Here is a 16,837-nt window from a genome sequence, read left to right on the forward strand (position 1 = left end):
CACTAAGCAACCAGCTCTCCCTCTGGTACACCTGAGCCGGAAGACAGCCCACCACTATAAGGTTATAAATAGCTTTTCAAGGGGAGGCCGGGCTCTCTGACCACTTGGGAACGTCCAGGTGAGGTTTGCCCTCAGCTGGGCCTGGGTTGGCTGGGCTCAGGTGCAGCCAGGAGGGCCCCTGCCCTTACTCTCCTCATGGGTCCTTTATCCCCTCCAACTCCCCGCATGACAAGAGATCCTTGAACTTTCTTTTCTCTCTTTTCTCCCCAGTTTTTCCAGGCCCTCCATGTGAGATACCTATCCATGCAGGAGCCTTTTTCTGGCTCTGTACTTCCTTCAATAAATATAATAATTTTATAGTTATCCTTCTCAGTCTTTTTATTCAATTCTTTGATTACAATTAGAAATGAACCTAGAGTTTGGGGCTCAAGGACTTTCCTGGATCCTTAACACCCCAATACAAAGGGGCCCTTACACAAGGCTTTTCTGGAGGTCCCTGTGGTGTGTTAATATGTTGCTATTCACTTCCTTAGAAAGATTCAAGAGAAAAGTGGTTTAAGAAATATCTTATAAGACTGGAGCGTTGGCTCAGTGGTTAAAGGTGCTTGCTTGCGGGCTGGAGAGATGGCTTAGCGGTTAAGCGCTTGCCAGTGAAGCCTAAGGACCCCGGTTTGAGGCTCGGTTCCCCAGGTCCCACGTTAGCCAGATGCACAAGGGGGCGCACGCATCTGGAGTTCGTTTGCAGAGGCTGGAAGCCCTGGCGTGCCCATTCTCTCTCTCTCCCTTTATCTGTCTTTCTCTCTGTGTCTGTCGCTCTCAAATAAATAAATTTTAAAAAAAATTTTTTTTAAAAAAAAAGGTGCTTGCTTGGAAAGCCTGATGGCCCAGGTTCAATTCCCCCTACCCATGTAAGGCCAGATGCAAAAAGTGGTGCATGAATCTGGAGTTTGTTTGCAGTGGCAAGAGGCCTTGGCATGCCCATTCTTATTCCCCCTCCTCCCCCCGCTGCCTTCTTGCAAATAAATAATCCTTTATAAAAGAAATTTATTCTAGCTGGGGTAGAGGGCTAAGCAGGTGTTTCAAGTGTTGTCCAGGTGTATCTATGAAGGGCATGGCTGGTTTTATTTTGTTGGTTGGTTAGTCTCATGTAACCCAGGCTGGCCTCAAACTTGCTATGTAGCCAAGAATGACCTTGAGTTTCTGATTTTTCTGCCTCTGCCTCCTGAGTGATGGGATTACAAGGGTGTGTCACCACACCTGGATTGACTGGGTTATTTTAAACAAGCTTGTCAGGCCTGATATGACCAAATAAGTAGCTTCTCCTTCTGGGGGTCTGGGAAGACCACTTCCAAATGCTTCATGCTCAATGGAACAAAGTTGCTCTCCCACAGATGCCCCTTGGCATGTCATCACCAGAGCCAGTGGCAGCAGAAATAGGTGTGGAGTATGCTGAAATGACTCTGGCAGTAAGAGGTGGGCCATTTAGATAGACCCACTTGAGAACAAATGTCCCCAACATCTTTGGACTGGGAGTTCTTAAGCTCCATATGGACCTAGGAGCAGTTTACAAGATGGCAGGCAGTAGCTTTCTGCTGGGTGAGGTGTGATGTAGAATGCAACGGGCCAGTGATGTGGGAAAAGCCACAGGCAGAGAGAAGCAGGTCTGAAGCCCTGGGAACTTAGAGGTTGTGACCAGGGTGTGAGTGTTAAACATGAAGCTGAGAGGGCAAGGGGTATGGGGCAGCTGCTGGTGTGGGGTGTGGGAACTGGACTTCCTGGCTGGGGTTCTTGGTTCCATATGTACCAGCTGCAGTGTAGGTCCGTGGCTTTCAATGGGGGTGCTTGCCCTGGGGAACCTTGGGCATTGTCTACAGCCTTTTCCAGTTGTTTCAATGAAGAAGGAGACTTAACAGCATGTGGTATTGGAGGCCAGGAAATGTGCCCAAAGGGCACACACAGTCACCTGGTTCAGTGTTGAGAGTGTCCTTGCCTAGCAAGTGGTGTGGGGACAATCTTCTCCTGCAGTGCCCTCATGCTGCCACTGTCTGCTCTCCCTGCAGAACCCCGACATCGTCCTGGTGCACTACCTGAACGTGCCGGCCATAGAGGACTGTGGCAAGCCATGCGGGCCCATCCTCTGCTCCATCAACACCGACAAGAAGGAGTGGGCGAAATGGACGAAGGAGGAGCTCATCGGGCAGCTGAAACCCATGTGTGAGTACCTCCCCCACTAGCCTGCACCACCAGGTGTGAGTACCTCCCCCACTAGCCTGGACCATCAGGTGTGAGTACCTCCCCCACTAGCCTGGACCATCAGGTGTGAGTACCTCCCCCCTTAGCCTGCACCATCAGGTGTGAATGCCTCCCCCACTATCCTGCACCAACAGGTGTGAGTACCACCCCCCTTAGCCTGCACCATCAGGTGTGAATGCCTCCCCCGCTGGCCAGCACCACCAGGTGTGAGTACCTCCCCAACTAGCCTGCACCATAAGGTGTGAGTACCTGCCCCACTGGCCAGCACCATCAGGTGTGAGTACCTATCCTGCTGGCCACCACCACTGGGTGTGAGTACTTTCCCTGCGGGCCAGCACCATCAAGCTGTATTTTGGAAACTCCACATGGATCCCTAGTTCCCTCAGACCACAGTGATACTGTGAATTTATCAGGCCTAATGATGCTCACTCCCACCTTGTGCTCCCTGAATCCTCATAAGCTTCCTCGTCAACAATCAGGGCACAAGATCTGGGGCCCATGTAACAGATGTGGAAGGTGAGGTTCAGAGATACAAAACAATGCAAGCTGAGATGCAGGAAGACATTGAGCAAGATGTCAGGCCAGAAGGGAGGGATAGACCAAGCTGGCTGTGGGCTCAGCAGCAGCCTGCTGGCCTCGGGCTTCCACAGTATTCAGCCTGGGTGGCAAGCAGCTTTGGCAATTGAACGGATTTCGTTTTGTCAGCAAAGTGAAGCTTTCTGAAGCATCTGTCAGGTGCAAGCCACTGACACAGAAGGCAAGTAAGCCCAGGAAGCTGAGGTGCCCACGGGTCCTTGTTTTAACAAGTGTCATGGGGCTCTCGGTGGCCTCTCTTGCCCCAGCCAACACAACTCAGCCAGAGCAAGAAGAGCCTGGGGGCCACCTAGTGCTGGGCAGCGGTCCACAGGGTGAAGAGATACTGGTTTCTCCGGTCAGGACCTGGAAGTTGGGGACAGTGGGACATTCAGAAGCAGGACAGCCCTGAGCTGGCTGGAAGAGGCACCACAACAAGGGGTGCCACTAAAACCAGACCGGGAGCTTTCTGTAACCCGTCGTTCTTGAGAGTTCTGGGTGCTCAGATTCGGGTTTGCCTCTAGTCTTACAGTGAGAGGGGACGGTCACCAGGGCACGAAAGGTTTTATGTGGGATACCTACAGCTTGGGAGGACAGCGCAGGGACCTTGGGAATTCAGGCTTCACCCTCCACTGCAATGCAGACTGTGTCCCTCCTGGTCTAAAGCCGTCGGCGCGTGCACTGCTGCCCATAGCTGGCAGTGTCAGCACCTCGAGTCCCCCACCCGAGGCCCCTTGTGGCTTATTGCGCCTTTCCTGGTTTCTCCTCAAAGCAGCTGCCTTTTCTGCATCTGCTCATCCTACCTCAGCTTCCCCGGGCTCAGCCTACAGGCTCTCCTCCTGAGGCCATCTTGTTCTCCTAAGACACCCCCACAACTGAAAGGGCCACACATGTCTCTTCCTAATTCTCCAGAGGACCTAAAAGCATGGAAAGCCTCCACATGCAGTGTATCCTTGGTCAGCGTGTGAGGCATGAGCAGGAAGCAGCCCAGCTGGCTTTAGTCCAGTCTTCACAGGAGCCTGAGCAGCAGACTCGGGCCTCCAACATCAGGTCCTAAGAGCCGAGGCTGCCCAGAGAAGCCTTCCCACAGCCAGCCAGTGGGCCTGGGGTTGGGAGACGGGCTTTCTGCCACCCTGCACTGGGCCCTCGGGCCTGCTGACCTTTCTCCTAGGCAGAGCCTCAGCTGGGCCAGAGCAGCAAGTCTGCCCATGGTACATGCCTATGCTACCTGACCAGGCAGAAGAAAGAATTAGCAGTGGGGTTCAAGAGGTGAGCCCTCATCCTGGTTCTGTGACTTCCACTCTGCTGACCACAGGCCAATCACCACCTTCCCTGCTCTCCAGCCCCACTTCTATGCCAAGGGCCAGAGGATGCTCTTATGCCCTGTATTTCTGTGAAATGGAAGCACTCGTAGTGCTTCAGGGTCACCCTGAAGAAGCTGCCCACAGAATAATGCCATCCATAAAGCAGGCGTGGGGCCCTCTTCCTGGTGCTTAATCGTCACTTCCAAAACAAAGTCTGGAAGGAAGACTCTTGACTTGAAAGGGTGGCCAGAGACCTGGTGCTTCTGCAACTGGTCCAAATTTTCAATGTCCTCCATCTGAAAGAACCTGGCCCCAATGTGTCCTGTGTAGGAGGAAGACATTGCTTCTCCCTTCTCCAGGATTGTCATCTTTAGCCTCTAGAGTCACTGGAAGGAATTCCTCCTGTCACATGCTACTGGCAGTGAAGACTTCTCTGCAGGTGAAAGACCCAAGCCATGCCACTGGGAACAGCAGGCTGGGCCTTGGCAGAAGTGCCACAGACTGTGTGAGCTGAGGACTAATCCAAGACATGCTTCCAGAGGAAGCCATATCGTCCAAGGTGGCCTCTGGCTGGGACATAAGCCTTTCCTGAAGCCACCCTTGCCAGGCTCCCTGGCACATCACATGGGAGTACCACCTCTAGCCTGGGCAGGGAGCTCAGGATACTGAACTCCAGGGGCAAAGGCAGATTTTTATCAGCATCTGAGGCTTCACAGGAAAAAAAAGAACAAAACATGAAGGCCTATTCAAAACCTGCCATGCATCCAGGAAGTTATGTAAAGCTACTGTCCAGGAGACAGAGCGGTAATATCACTTCATACATCGTGCAGGCCTGTGATCAGCTCTACTGCCCAGACCCTGCCTCGGAGCCGCCACCTGGAAACACAGTCCCAGCAAAGGGCTTAGCTGTCCATAGGACTTGGAACACACATGGGCACCAATCAGCAGTGTTAGGGAAGGTACAGTGTGTAGGGAGCCAGGAAGCCATCAGATCTGGTTCCAGGTCCAGGCGTGCCACTGGCACTCAAGCCAAACACATTAGCTTCATCCCATTTTCACATAAATCACATTCCTTCAAAGGCTTCACAGTTTGATTTCCTAGTGTTTCCAAATGTCCTTGCCCTGCAGCAAAATTGTCAGTGGCTTAATCAAAATGCTGTGCCTATCGGTGGTGCGGGGCCTCCATCGGCAGCCTCCGCCTCACCTGTCCAGAGACAGGAGCTCTCACCAACCCAGCACCGCTGTCTGCGCCAGATACCTTCCATCTCTTGCAACCATGTCCTTTGGACAGAGGGGGCCTCCTCTCCCCTGCAGTCTGAGGGATGCCTATTCCACATAGAGAACACGGAGGAAAAAATTAAGATGCCCATTAGAATTCCCAACATGTTCTCAAAGAATCCAGCCAGATTAGCATGGCTTAAGTCAACGAGAAGCACATTGCTCTTTCGCATATTTTGCAGTCCTTGGTTGGGAGGGAAGTCCCCAGCATCAGGGATCAGCTACTGAGGAGGCTTTCCTAAAAGCTCAAGAGAGTTGCTCTGGCTCCTGCCATCCCAAGTACCTTGCAAGCCATGGACAGGGGAGAAGAAACAATAGAAGCCAAGCTTCTTCCCTTAAAGAAATTACATGCAGCCGGGCGTGGTGGCGCATGTCTTTAATCCCAGCACTCAGGAGGCAGAGGTAGGAGGATCACCATGAGTTCAAGGCCACTCTGAGACTACATAGTGAATTGCAGGTCAGCCTGGACCAGAGTGAGACCCTACCTCAAAAAAAAGAAAGAAAGAAAGAAAGAGAGAGAGAGAAAAGAAATTACATGCAAATCATTTTCTCCCATGTGTCACTGGGCGTAATTTTGTCATACAATCACCCCAAGTTGTAAAGCAATCTGGACAGTGTGTTGTTTTGGTGAGCACACTTAGTACAGGGCTCAGACTGGAGTGCCATGCAGGCTTCAGCCATCTGGCTCATAGTGTGTAGAACCACTCATCTCAGGCAAGGCCTGGGGACAATTGTCCAGGGTTCTGTCTCTGAATTCAACTGCACGTGGCCCGAAACTCGGCATGTCACTCCCTGGAGGTTCTGGGGGTCTGTTCCAGTGCAGCTGTTCTGAGAGACACAGCTTTGCACCTATCCCTGCCCTTGTGCGACCGAGGCCAGCTGCAGAGAGATGCTTTTGAGTAGAAGGCAGGTCTGCAAGGAGAGCTTGTCAGCTTGGAGCTCACTGGTTCAGAGCCACTGTGGCCCAGGCCTTGCACCTCCAGCACCTGTGACCCAATGGGAGCAGATGGAGCCAATTCCCATGGGACACCCCCCAAAAAGCTCTGCCCCATCCCACTTCCTAGGTAGACCTTCAGGGAAGGGAATGCTAGCCTCTTTCCCACCAGCAGGTGGCATCAGTGGGATCATAGCAACCAGTGTGACAGGGCATTGCATGTTTTTCTTCTATATGTACGCTCGGTGTGTGCGCGTGTTCACATGTGTGTAGGCACATGTCCATGCAGGTGGAGGACAGAGTTTGGCATCAGGTGTCTTCCTTGATCACTCTCCACTTTATTTACTAAGGCAGGACCGCTCGCTTGAACCCAGAGCTCACCAATTTGGCTAGTCTAGCTAGCCAGTTTGCCCCAGTGAGCCCCTATCTCAGTCTTACAGGTAGGCCTTGGAGGGGGACTCCCCTTGAAGCATCCTGGCTGGCTCGATGGCCCTGTGCTGCCAAGCAGGGTCTGAGACTTCTATAAGCCTCCACCACCCCCAAGGAGCATCAGGAGGCCCCAGCTGCCAGCCAGTGGGGCCTGGGCTCTGCCCCGCTGCCTTTCTGAAGCCCCGCTGTGTCACTCCAGCTCCAGAGGCTCCTGTGGCAGCTGTCCCCAGCAGACAAGGAGGGCCAAGCAGGAAAGTTGGCTGGAGAGCCAGCGTGACCCCAGCCCTATGGCCGCTACACAGTCCCATTGTGCCTTCCCATCAGGCCATACACACCTGCATGCTCATACCTGAGCAGCCAGGCACACCTCACCACCCTTGGGCACAAGTGATTTTGGCAAGGGGAAGGCTTGGTTTTCTAGTCCCCTATTCCCTGGTGTTTTGTTTTTTTTTTTTTTTTTTTTTTTGCAAAACCAGCCCCAGCTCCCTGCCCTGGAGACGAGGCCAAGGGCACACAGGGAATCAGTGCCCTTGGAGGTGGGCTTGGGTGGCAGTGAGGGCAACAGAAGAACACGTGGGAAGACTTCCAGCAGAGGGATGGCAGGATGGAAGCTGGAATATAAGCACAGGAGGCACGGATCTGGGGAGACCCCGCTCCCACTTTCGCAGCCTTGCCTGAGTTCTCTGAGCTGCTCTGTCCTCCTTCTTGGAAAGATATGACAATGGGCCCTGCCACCTGGGGTTCCTGTGGACCTGAAATGGCATCACAGTTGTAAAATAGATAGTGTTCTGACACACTCTGAAGGAAACCAGTCCAAAGCCAAAGAGTAGCACCCTCTGGAGACGGAGCACTCAGCTCATGCCAGCTCTGTACCCAACTGGGGCACCCAAAGGCCAGCTAGGCATCTCCTAGGGCTCCTTGAACCAGACCAGGACCACTGAGATCCACCCTGCACTGAGTCTCGGGAAGAGACCAAGCAAGAGGGGTCTGGCCCAGGTGTGGCCCTCAGGGAGGCCACCACCAAAGGAAGCCCATCCTGCAGGTATTCATGAGCCTAGAAATTCAGAACAGGAGGACAGAGCTGCCGGAAAGGGCTTCACTCTGGCCTTGAGGATGAAATTTGGTGGCCCACAGGAGGCCATGAGAGATACCAGGCACTTTATGTGGAATGGCAAGAAAGAAAGGACAGAGGCAAGGCACACACCAAGTGTAGCACTGAAGTGATAGAAGGTGTCAGGTTTGTGACATACAAGACAGGTTTAGTATGAATGGATGGAGGCCACATTGACAGTGGGGTGGAGAGGAGGCTGTGCCGGGTAGATGGAAGAAGCCCATGTTAAGTACGGGGGTGAAAGTCACGTTAAGCATGAGGGGATGGAGGCCTATTGAGAGTGATGGGATGAGGGCCGTGTTAGCTGTGGGGTGGAGGCCATGTTGAACGTGAGGAGGGGCAGACCATGTTGAGTATGGGGTTGGAGGTTAGATTGAGTATGAGGGGTTTGAGGCCATGTTAAGTGTGGGGTAGAGATTATAGTGAATGTGGGATGGGGCCCTTGTTGAATATGAGAAGATGGAGAGCATGTCAAGTGTGAGGAGTAGAGGCCATGGTGGAGAGTGAGGGTATAGAGACCATGCTGAGTGTAGAGTGGAAGCCATTATGAATAGGAGGCAATGGAGGCCATGTTAAGTGTGGCGGGTAGAGGTCTTGTTGAGTGTGGGGTGGGAGCCGTGGTGAGCCAAGGCTTTGAAAGCGCCATTATGATTCCCAGCAGCCCTCCGGTCCCTCAGGCCCCTCTGGTCTTCAGGGCAGGTGCTTTCTTTCAGGACCCAGGCCTTGTCCCTTGCCACATGCTCTCTTGAGTGATTTCTCACCCCGTGGCAGTGGGAGAGCCAGCAAGCCAACACAAGGTTCTCAGGGCCCTGCACAAGCCAAAATTACTGTCCCCAGGGAGCCCACATCATGAGTGGTGGCTTCGGCAGCAGAGGTACGAGGCGGAGTGGCTGCTTCATGACCCCCGCCTCTCCCAGAGCTCCTCGCCGCTCAGGTCCGCCAGCCAGCAGAGACCCCAGTCTCCAGTGGCCCCTCCCGCCTGTGCCAAGGCCTCACTGATGCCAATGTCTGGGACTTGGAGTAGATCTTCAACGTGTCTGGTTTTCTCATGATTTTTCCGACAAAGACCAAAGATTCAGTAAGGGAGGTTCTGTTTATTTGTTTTGCTTTTTTGCTTAGATTGTAATCCTGGTGATTATAGAATATCAAGAAGTAAAATCAACAAAGGTTTTCCTTTCCTGGAACTCCCAAACCAGTTCCTGATCAATTAGCGCCACCTGGTGGCCAGCAGCAACAGACTGGTTCCAGGATGGGCCCAGCCCTTGACATCTGGGCTGAGGCCCGGAGGTTCTAGAGTTGAGGGGTTCCTGGCAGGGCTGGAAGAGAAGGAGGCCTGGGGGGAGTGTGGGATGGACGCTTTGTTGAGTATGAGAGGAAGGAACTCGTGTCAAGGGTGGCAGATGGAGGCCATGTTGAGAGTATGTTTTTCCATTTTCCCTCCTCCTCAGCCCATCGGAACTAGATATCACAGGCGCGAGGGGAGGTGTTGCTCAGAATAGAGGCCATGTGCAGGGCCCTGACTGGAAAGGGGCGCAGCTGGCCAAGAGTGTGACAGAACAGCTGCCCGGGGCCTGCAGGTGTGACTGGAGGAGGGTAGAGGAGCGGGAGTCATCCTTGTGGAGAATGCTTCTAGAAAGGATTCAGCGATCACCCAGTGCCTCTCCTGTGGAGTGAGGCCCTCAGGATAGGAGTGGGGGACAGGAGCATGTGTTTGGGCACCCAAACTTCCCTGTCCCTGGGGCTCAGAGCAGCCAGCTGTACTTGTATCCCCGAATCCCCCATGGCTCAGCAAAACATAAGCAGATAGTAGTTCTGTGGTAGGAGAAGTGATCTATCTCAGGGCCACCTGGACAGCTCCCAAAAAGGCAAGTGTCTATCCCACCATTCTGCCTCCTAGGTTGGAAACAACCCACAAGACTTTGGATGTTCTAAGTAAGCACCATGCTCATGCTGGAGAAACGTCTACAGATTCCAGCCCGAAGTGTGCTCTGGGGAGAGGTCAGCCCAGGGGCCATGCCTTAGAGAGCTGGGTCAGCACCCTCAAGCACCCTCAGTCTCAGGGGTCTTCTTTGGGAGTCAACTGGTCTCACCCCTGGATGGCAGGGAGGCAGAATGGGAGATTCGTATGGAGACTTCCAGAGGAAGATTTTTCAGAACTGCATGAAGATGGGGGCCACAGTTTGTAGGTGTTCCAGGACCCCTGAGATTTCTCCCTAGACTCTGAGTTAAGAACCACCACCCTAAACATTTTCTGGGGGTGTAGGTGGGTCTTGGTGCCAGAACATAGTAGTATCTTTGGGGCAGAATGGCACTGGGGATGGAACCCAGTACATTGCTTGTGCTAATCAAGCACTTGGCCACTGAGCTGCATTGCCAGCCCTTTTTCTACTTTTCATTTGGAGACAACATGACCAGACTGACCTTGAACTTGCTCTGTAGCCTAGACAGATCTTGAACTTGCAATCCTCCTGCCTCAGCCTCCCAGGCATCTAGGATTTCAGGCCTGTGCCACAAGGCTTCACTGACATACAGGGGTCTTACTGGACACTCATGGACTTAAAGCCCTGAGTATCAATCCTGTGCACAAAAGAAAACATATCTAGCTGGGCGTGGTGGCATATGCCTTTAATCCCAGCACTCGGGAGGCAGAGGTAGGAGGATCACCATGAGTTCAAGGCCACCCTGAGACTACACAGTTAATTCCAGGTCAGCCTGAGCCAGAGTGAGACCCTACCTTGAAAAAAAACAGAAAGGAAGGAAGGAAGGAAGGAAGGAAGGAAGGAAGGAAGGAAGGAAGGAAGGAAGGAAGGAAGGAAGGAAGGGAAGGGAAGGAAGAAAACATATCTATATTCCCATGGTGGCTCCCCAGACCAAGGAGGGAAGTTCTGTCCCTAGGGTCAGAGATCTTGCTCTCTGATGTAACCACAGGAGGCAGGGACTGTCTCAAAGAGCCTGAAGTATTCCATGAGTACTGTACAATCCTTTGGCTAGGAGCTGCTGACTTGGGAGCAGCAGGACAGGTCCCTGGAATCTCAGGTGGGCCAGCCCCTGTCCTGCTCTGCCACACTCCTGACAAGTTGTAGCCTGGCACAGAGGTGGGCTGAGTTTCCTCAGGGCAGGCTTTCTTTGCCTTTAGGATCCTGGGTGGTTTTGCAAATGTTTCTTTCTCCCTCAGGCTAGATTCCATTGAGCTAATGCCAGGCCCCCCATTAGGACTGGAAGGGAAGTCCTTCTTTTGATTTCTGGCTTCTCCCCTGATGCGTGTCCCTCAGGCCCACTTGAGCACGTGTACCATAGCCCCATGGCTGCCACAGAAGCCTCCTTCCTGTTCACCAGCTGTGAACATTTATGGAAGAGGTCTGATTGCCGGCAGAGGGCTAATGCTGCCTGGAAGCCTACCCTGTGCCAGGGAGTGGTTTGGTGAAATTTGCAATTCATTGCTAACACTTGAATCTTTAGATTTTAAGCCTCTTTAAAAATAGAAAGCTCTAGACCACACAGGCGCTGAGATGGGGGTCTGCCACCTAGAGCCTGAAGCGTGCCTCTCAAGAGTGGGACCTCAGGCTGCAGAGATGGCTTAGTAGTTAAGGTGCTTGCCTGAAAAGCCAAAGGACCTCAGTTCAATTCCCCAGGACCCACGTAAGCCAGATGCACAAGGTGGCACATGCATCTGGAGTCCATTTGCAGTGGCTGGAGGCTCTGATGCACCCATTCTTTTTCTCTTTTCCTCTGCCTTGTTCTCTCTCTCAAATAAATAAATAAAAATAATTTTTTTAAAAAACAAAAGAGAGAGAGACCTCCAGAGAGCAAGAAGGAAATGAATTGTCTGAAAGGCCACTTGGTCTATTTTCAATTCGAAGTGTCCCAGAAGAACTAGACAGACCTCTGGGCACTCCCACATCAGTCCCTGCTATCTTTGCCCTGGGCTGCAGTTACCTTCAAGGAATGGAAGGCCGTGTGGTTCCATGCTTTATGGGACAATACCAGTAGAGGCTCCTTTCCTGGCCAAGTTGTGCTTCTGACACTGCCAATGAGTCCAAGTTTCTAGCATATGCACATTCCTAAAGTCAAGAATCCCTAATCAAACAGGAAAGGCTTGGAGAGGCCCTGCCACGCAGTGCCCTGGGCCTAGTGAGCATGGCTCTGCAGGTGTCTGCCAAGGAAGACTTGTAGCCACTGAGCACCTTGGAGAGCACCCACAGGCCTCATGAGCAGGCAGGGTGGTACTGTCCCCAGGCGGTCTGGATTTCCTGGCTTTGGAATCATTGGTCTGCAGCAATCACCTGACACCCCCAAAGTTCCTTTCCTAGCTCCTCGTCTCTGTGATCCTGCCCATCAGAAGCAAAATGGCCAAGGTAAGTATTCCACATCGATGCCAGACCTTGGCCTCCAGCTCTTTTTGGGGAGGTGTGACACTGAATGAAGCTCAGGGTTCAGTAGAAAGGGGGTGGATCCTCACACCCCTATCCCAATAGTGAGAAGCAGTAATCAAGCCAGCTGCAGACGCCGCCCACAGATGCCCACCACAAGGCCAGCAAGCACTCCACGCAGCCTCCTCACTCCCGTCCGGCGCCCCTCGAAATGTGATTTGTGAACATTTTGTTCTCAGGACCAATAGGAGAAGGAGAGCTGAAGTGGTGAGATGAAGACTTGAAGAGCCTTTGAGTGTCTGAATATGAAAAGTTAAATCTAATGAAAATTTTACCCAGTTGAACCAAGAAATCAGAAGCAGTGCCTTTATTCCTGTCAACAAGAATACAGTGAAAATTAAACCAATGCAACTGCCATTTCCCATTGACCTTGTTGCCATGGTGACAGTCTTCTAGCATCAACAAGTCACAACTCAATTCTAGAGGGGGCCTCATTTACTCCAGGACAGGTGTGAGGTGACCTCCTTCTCTAGCCACCTCTGTCACATGGCTCACCTGATGCTTGGGGTTGCCTGGCAGTGTCCCAGTTTATATCAACACCTGGACAAACAATCACAGCCCCCATTTTCTATGTCTGAGGTAATGTGGTTTCCAAAAGTTCAAAGGTCGTCCTTGTCACTAGTCTCTCTTAGGTGGCAGGTACTTGGGTATAAGTATGGAGAATGAGTTCAGACAGATGAAGAGAAAGCACCCCCAAAGAGATGAAGAGAAAGCACCACCCTCAGGACAAAGACATCGCCACTTGTCCTCACCTGCTCACCACCGAGCTGAAAAGACAAAACGTGGATTCCAGCAGGTGCCGCCTGTGCTGTTACCTTGGAGACGGAAGCTCTGGACCGGCCCCCATCAGTCTTCCAGAAATGACTGCTCAACAGAGCAAAGGGGCCAGGCAGCTGACCGTTTCCAAGTGCAGGGGCCACCAGGGCTAACGTGTTTCCGAAGGCTCTCTTTCCTTCCAGGTTTTCCAAGGTCTTCCCAGGGCAGGAGGTCATCCCAGAGCACCAGTCATGATCTTCCTGTCACTCCCAAATCAGAAATCCCCCTTAGCTCTGTGTTCTTAATGGCACTAGAGAAATGCCATGTCACGGAAGCTGTCATGAGATGCCCATTTTGCAGACGAGGCGGCAAGCCAGAGCGTCACACAGCACGTGAAGAAAGGAGCCACCGCCGTACTGAGGCCCCAGCGGGGCAGCAGCTGCTGAAGCCCACCTCTTTCCCACAGGCTCTCAAGCCCCAGCCCCGTCCTCCTGTCCTGGCCAGCCCACTCCAGAGCGGGGCTGAGCGCTCCCTGGCCCTGGCGAGGCTCAGCTAGGACGCAGGGACTCCGCCTGCGACTTCCACACACACCGTCTTCCCTCACTGGTGGCAAGGCCACGCTAGGCGGTCAGTCAGCGCCGCTACTTCCTTCCAGCTCCTGCTGTCCTGGGCGCGGCCTGTCTTCCGGTTCTTTGTCTTCTACCGCACCTCCCCGAACTGTCCCTCCGTCTTGACCCTCAGACCGAGCGTGGTGGGAGCCAGGCTGTGCCTTAGCCATCCCGCCTGGTCCACAGCTGAGCCCTCAGGCCTCCTGTGACCTCCTCTCTCCCTCTCCTCTCCCTCTGCTTGCTCAGGTTCTCCCTCTCAGGCCTCCACCTAGTTCCCTGCGCCTCCCTACTCCCCTCCGTTCTTCCTCACTCCCCCACATCCTCCTGCTCCCCTTGCTCCTCTATGCTCCTCCCTCCTCCCAGCTCTACCCTGCTCCCCCTTCTCCTCCCTGCCCCATTGGGGCTAAAGGGAGGTCTCTCTGCCCTCGTCTAGGCTGGCTTCGTACTCCAGGCTGGCTGCCCAGCTGGCCCAAGCCCTTCCCACCCCCGAGTGAGGAAGATCACAAGAGAAGTGCTGAGGACGTAGGGACTTCCACCCCTCCCCGCCTTAGCCCTAAAGTGAGACCCTGGCTCCCCAGGTGGACTCCACGTGTCAGAGTCTCCGTGGCTGAGGAAAGCCACACTGAGTCTTGCTGCACATGGCAGGGAATCTGCACTTCCCCGAGTCACTTTTCTAGCTGATCTTCAGAGGGACTGGGGCCACATGCGCCTGTGGAAAGAGTTTGAAACTGAAGCTTCTTCCCACCCACCCATCCACCCCCACCTACCTGCTGTGTGACACTGGGCAACTCACCCAACTTTTCTGAGCCATATTTTTCCCATGAATAACATAGGATAATCATTTTGCCTCACAGGACCAGAGGGGAGTTAGGGACACTGTCTCTAGCTAACAATTCTCAAGCCAGTGAGCATCAGAACCCTGGAGGACCAGAATCTGATCCGTCAGGCCTAAGAACATGCCTTTCTAATGGGGTTCTTGGGGATGGCGTTGCTGTGGGGATCATGCAGGACTTTGTGTGAGAGCACCCAACGACACCATCGTCCCCATCGGGGACCCATTATTTTTTTTCCTAGTTTTTTCTGTAATGGAGTCAACATCTGAAGCAGCTCCTGCCATGTCTGCTGCCTGCACTGTGTCCAATAACCATTATCTTTCTGTGAGTGTTGCCAAGGCACCGGCTCTGTTTACAGCTCACTGGAGCAACCGTGAACCTGTACCAGCTTCTCTCAGTGGCAAGACTTGACTGACAGAGACACTGTCCACTCCTTCATTCATCCAACATCTATATGCCAGAATGGTTCCAAGCCGGTGGGGTGGGGGAAGTGGTGATAGAACAGTGAGCCACAAGGCATGTCCTGCCTCATCATTCAAACGGGCTCCAGTGAGGAAGGAGAGAGCCAGAGTAGCAGTGTACACTTCCAGGAAGTAGAACCTGGGCCTGACTGAGTGACATTTAGGTGGTACAGCAGGGAGACAGCTGGAAAGTTCCTGATGCCAGGACTCCTTGCACTGCGCACACACCCACACACGCACACACACACATACGTGGGTGCATATTCGTGCAAATCACAGGCCAGTGTCTCTCCCAGGGCTTGTTGGGCTCTAGGCAAGGAGCCTGGAAAAGGGGGCAGCTGTGGCCCACGTGGGACTGTATTAGGCAATTCGGACCACTTATTGAAGTTTGTGTGTGCATGTGCACCTATTGAGGTTTGTGCGTGCGTGTGCGTGTGTTTATGCATGTGTGTGTCCATAAAGCTCATGTTGAACCTTAATCCCTGGTGCATCTGTAATGGGAAGTGGAGGCCTGATAGGAAGTGCCAAGTTAATAGACTGATGTCATTATACAAAGACTCCCAGGCATGGGTTCCTTCTATTTGCCTTTCTACCATGTGATGATGCAACAGAAGGATGATACACCTTGACCTTGACCTTCCAACCTCTAGAACTGTGGGGAATGGGTCTCTGCTTATTATCCCCCCAAATTATCCCAACCCCCTGGGATCTATGGCCAAACACAGAGCTCCACTGACTGGCGCTTACACAAGGAAATCTGTTATCTATAGTTCTGAAGACTGGAAGATCAAGGCCAAGGACCAGGAGGTTTGGGGGGCTTGGTTTCTGATGAGGCATCTCCTCCTGGCCTGCAGATAACTGTCTCCTCAGTGTGACCTCATATGGCTTCTCTCTGTGTGCAAGCACCCCTGGTATGCTGTCCTGACCTAAGGACACCAGACCTGTTGGGTGGGATGTCCACCTTGTCTCCACATGGGGAGGGGAGGGTTAGAGTTTCAACATATGAATGGTGTAGCGGACATCATTCCCCCTCATAGAGGAACATGGGCGGGACTATACCTGGCTTAGCCCAAGTGGCTCAAGCTCTCCCTCTTCACAAGGGCCTCGCAAGGAACAGCCGTAACCCAAGAGGCTCTTGGCTGGCAGCTGTCCATGTGGGGCGAAGTGCCCACCTTCACTCAGCCTGCTCAGCCCCATCTCGATCACTCTCCTCACGGCAGCTGGCCTCCTCTTGGATAAATTGTTTGAGGGAAGATGGTCTCCAGAGCATGGCCACATACTGCTGACATTGATTTCATTTTGATCAGTCATACTAGTAGAAGCTGCCTTGCCTCGGGTTGTAATTAGGGTAAACATCTTAGGTGAGCCACGTCAGCTCTGGCGTGGGCCAGTGGAGTTTCTGTGACAGCCACATCCAGCCACAGCTCTACCCAAAGGCCCCCTCACACAGATCTGCTGTGGGTAGCCTCGTCAGGCCTTTAAGATCTGTAGCATCCTCCTACCCTGTGGTCATTGTAGACTTCCTGGCTGGTCCTATTCCAGAGAAGCCCTTACTCTAGCCAGCTTATCCCATTCCATGTTTGCCCTCCCTCTCTTGGATTTTCCCTGTCCCTACCTTCCTGGGCACACAGGTCCCCCTCGACCTCTTACCCAGCTCAAAGATCACTGCCCAGGCTCCATGTATGAAGGAATGAAGAGAGAGGCCTTCTAACATTTGTCTTAAGCTAGGCCAGACATGCAGGCCATCCTCCCAAGACAGATAGCCCTCTATGCCAACAACAAGGGGACCAATAGAGAGCAGCTGTGACCCAGAGTCACCAAGGGTGATTTTCCGGGGAATCCCTTTTCCCCTTTCTGTGCCCAGTTG

The 16,837-nt window shown here is 53.0% G+C and overlaps 1 protein-coding gene across 12 annotated transcripts in view; it reads left to right on the plus strand.

Annotated features, from left to right (window-relative positions):
* The window catches only part of Camta1 (calmodulin binding transcription activator 1), a 933,671-nt gene that overhangs the window by 806,512 nt on the left and 110,322 nt on the right, over window positions 1–16,837 (plus strand). For all 12 annotated transcript variants that reach the window (XM_045148752.1, XM_045148751.1, XM_045148756.1 and 9 more), the window contains one exon: window positions 2,061–2,214. In XM_045148752.1, coding sequence (XP_045004687.1) covers window positions 2,061–2,214 — 154 coding nt within the window. The remainder of the gene's footprint in view (window positions 1–2,060; window positions 2,215–16,837) is intronic.

This window comes from Jaculus jaculus, chromosome 5, assembly GCF_020740685.1.
Source record: "Jaculus jaculus isolate mJacJac1 chromosome 5, mJacJac1.mat.Y.cur, whole genome shotgun sequence".
NCBI lineage: Eukaryota > Metazoa > Chordata > Mammalia > Rodentia > Dipodidae > Jaculus > Jaculus jaculus.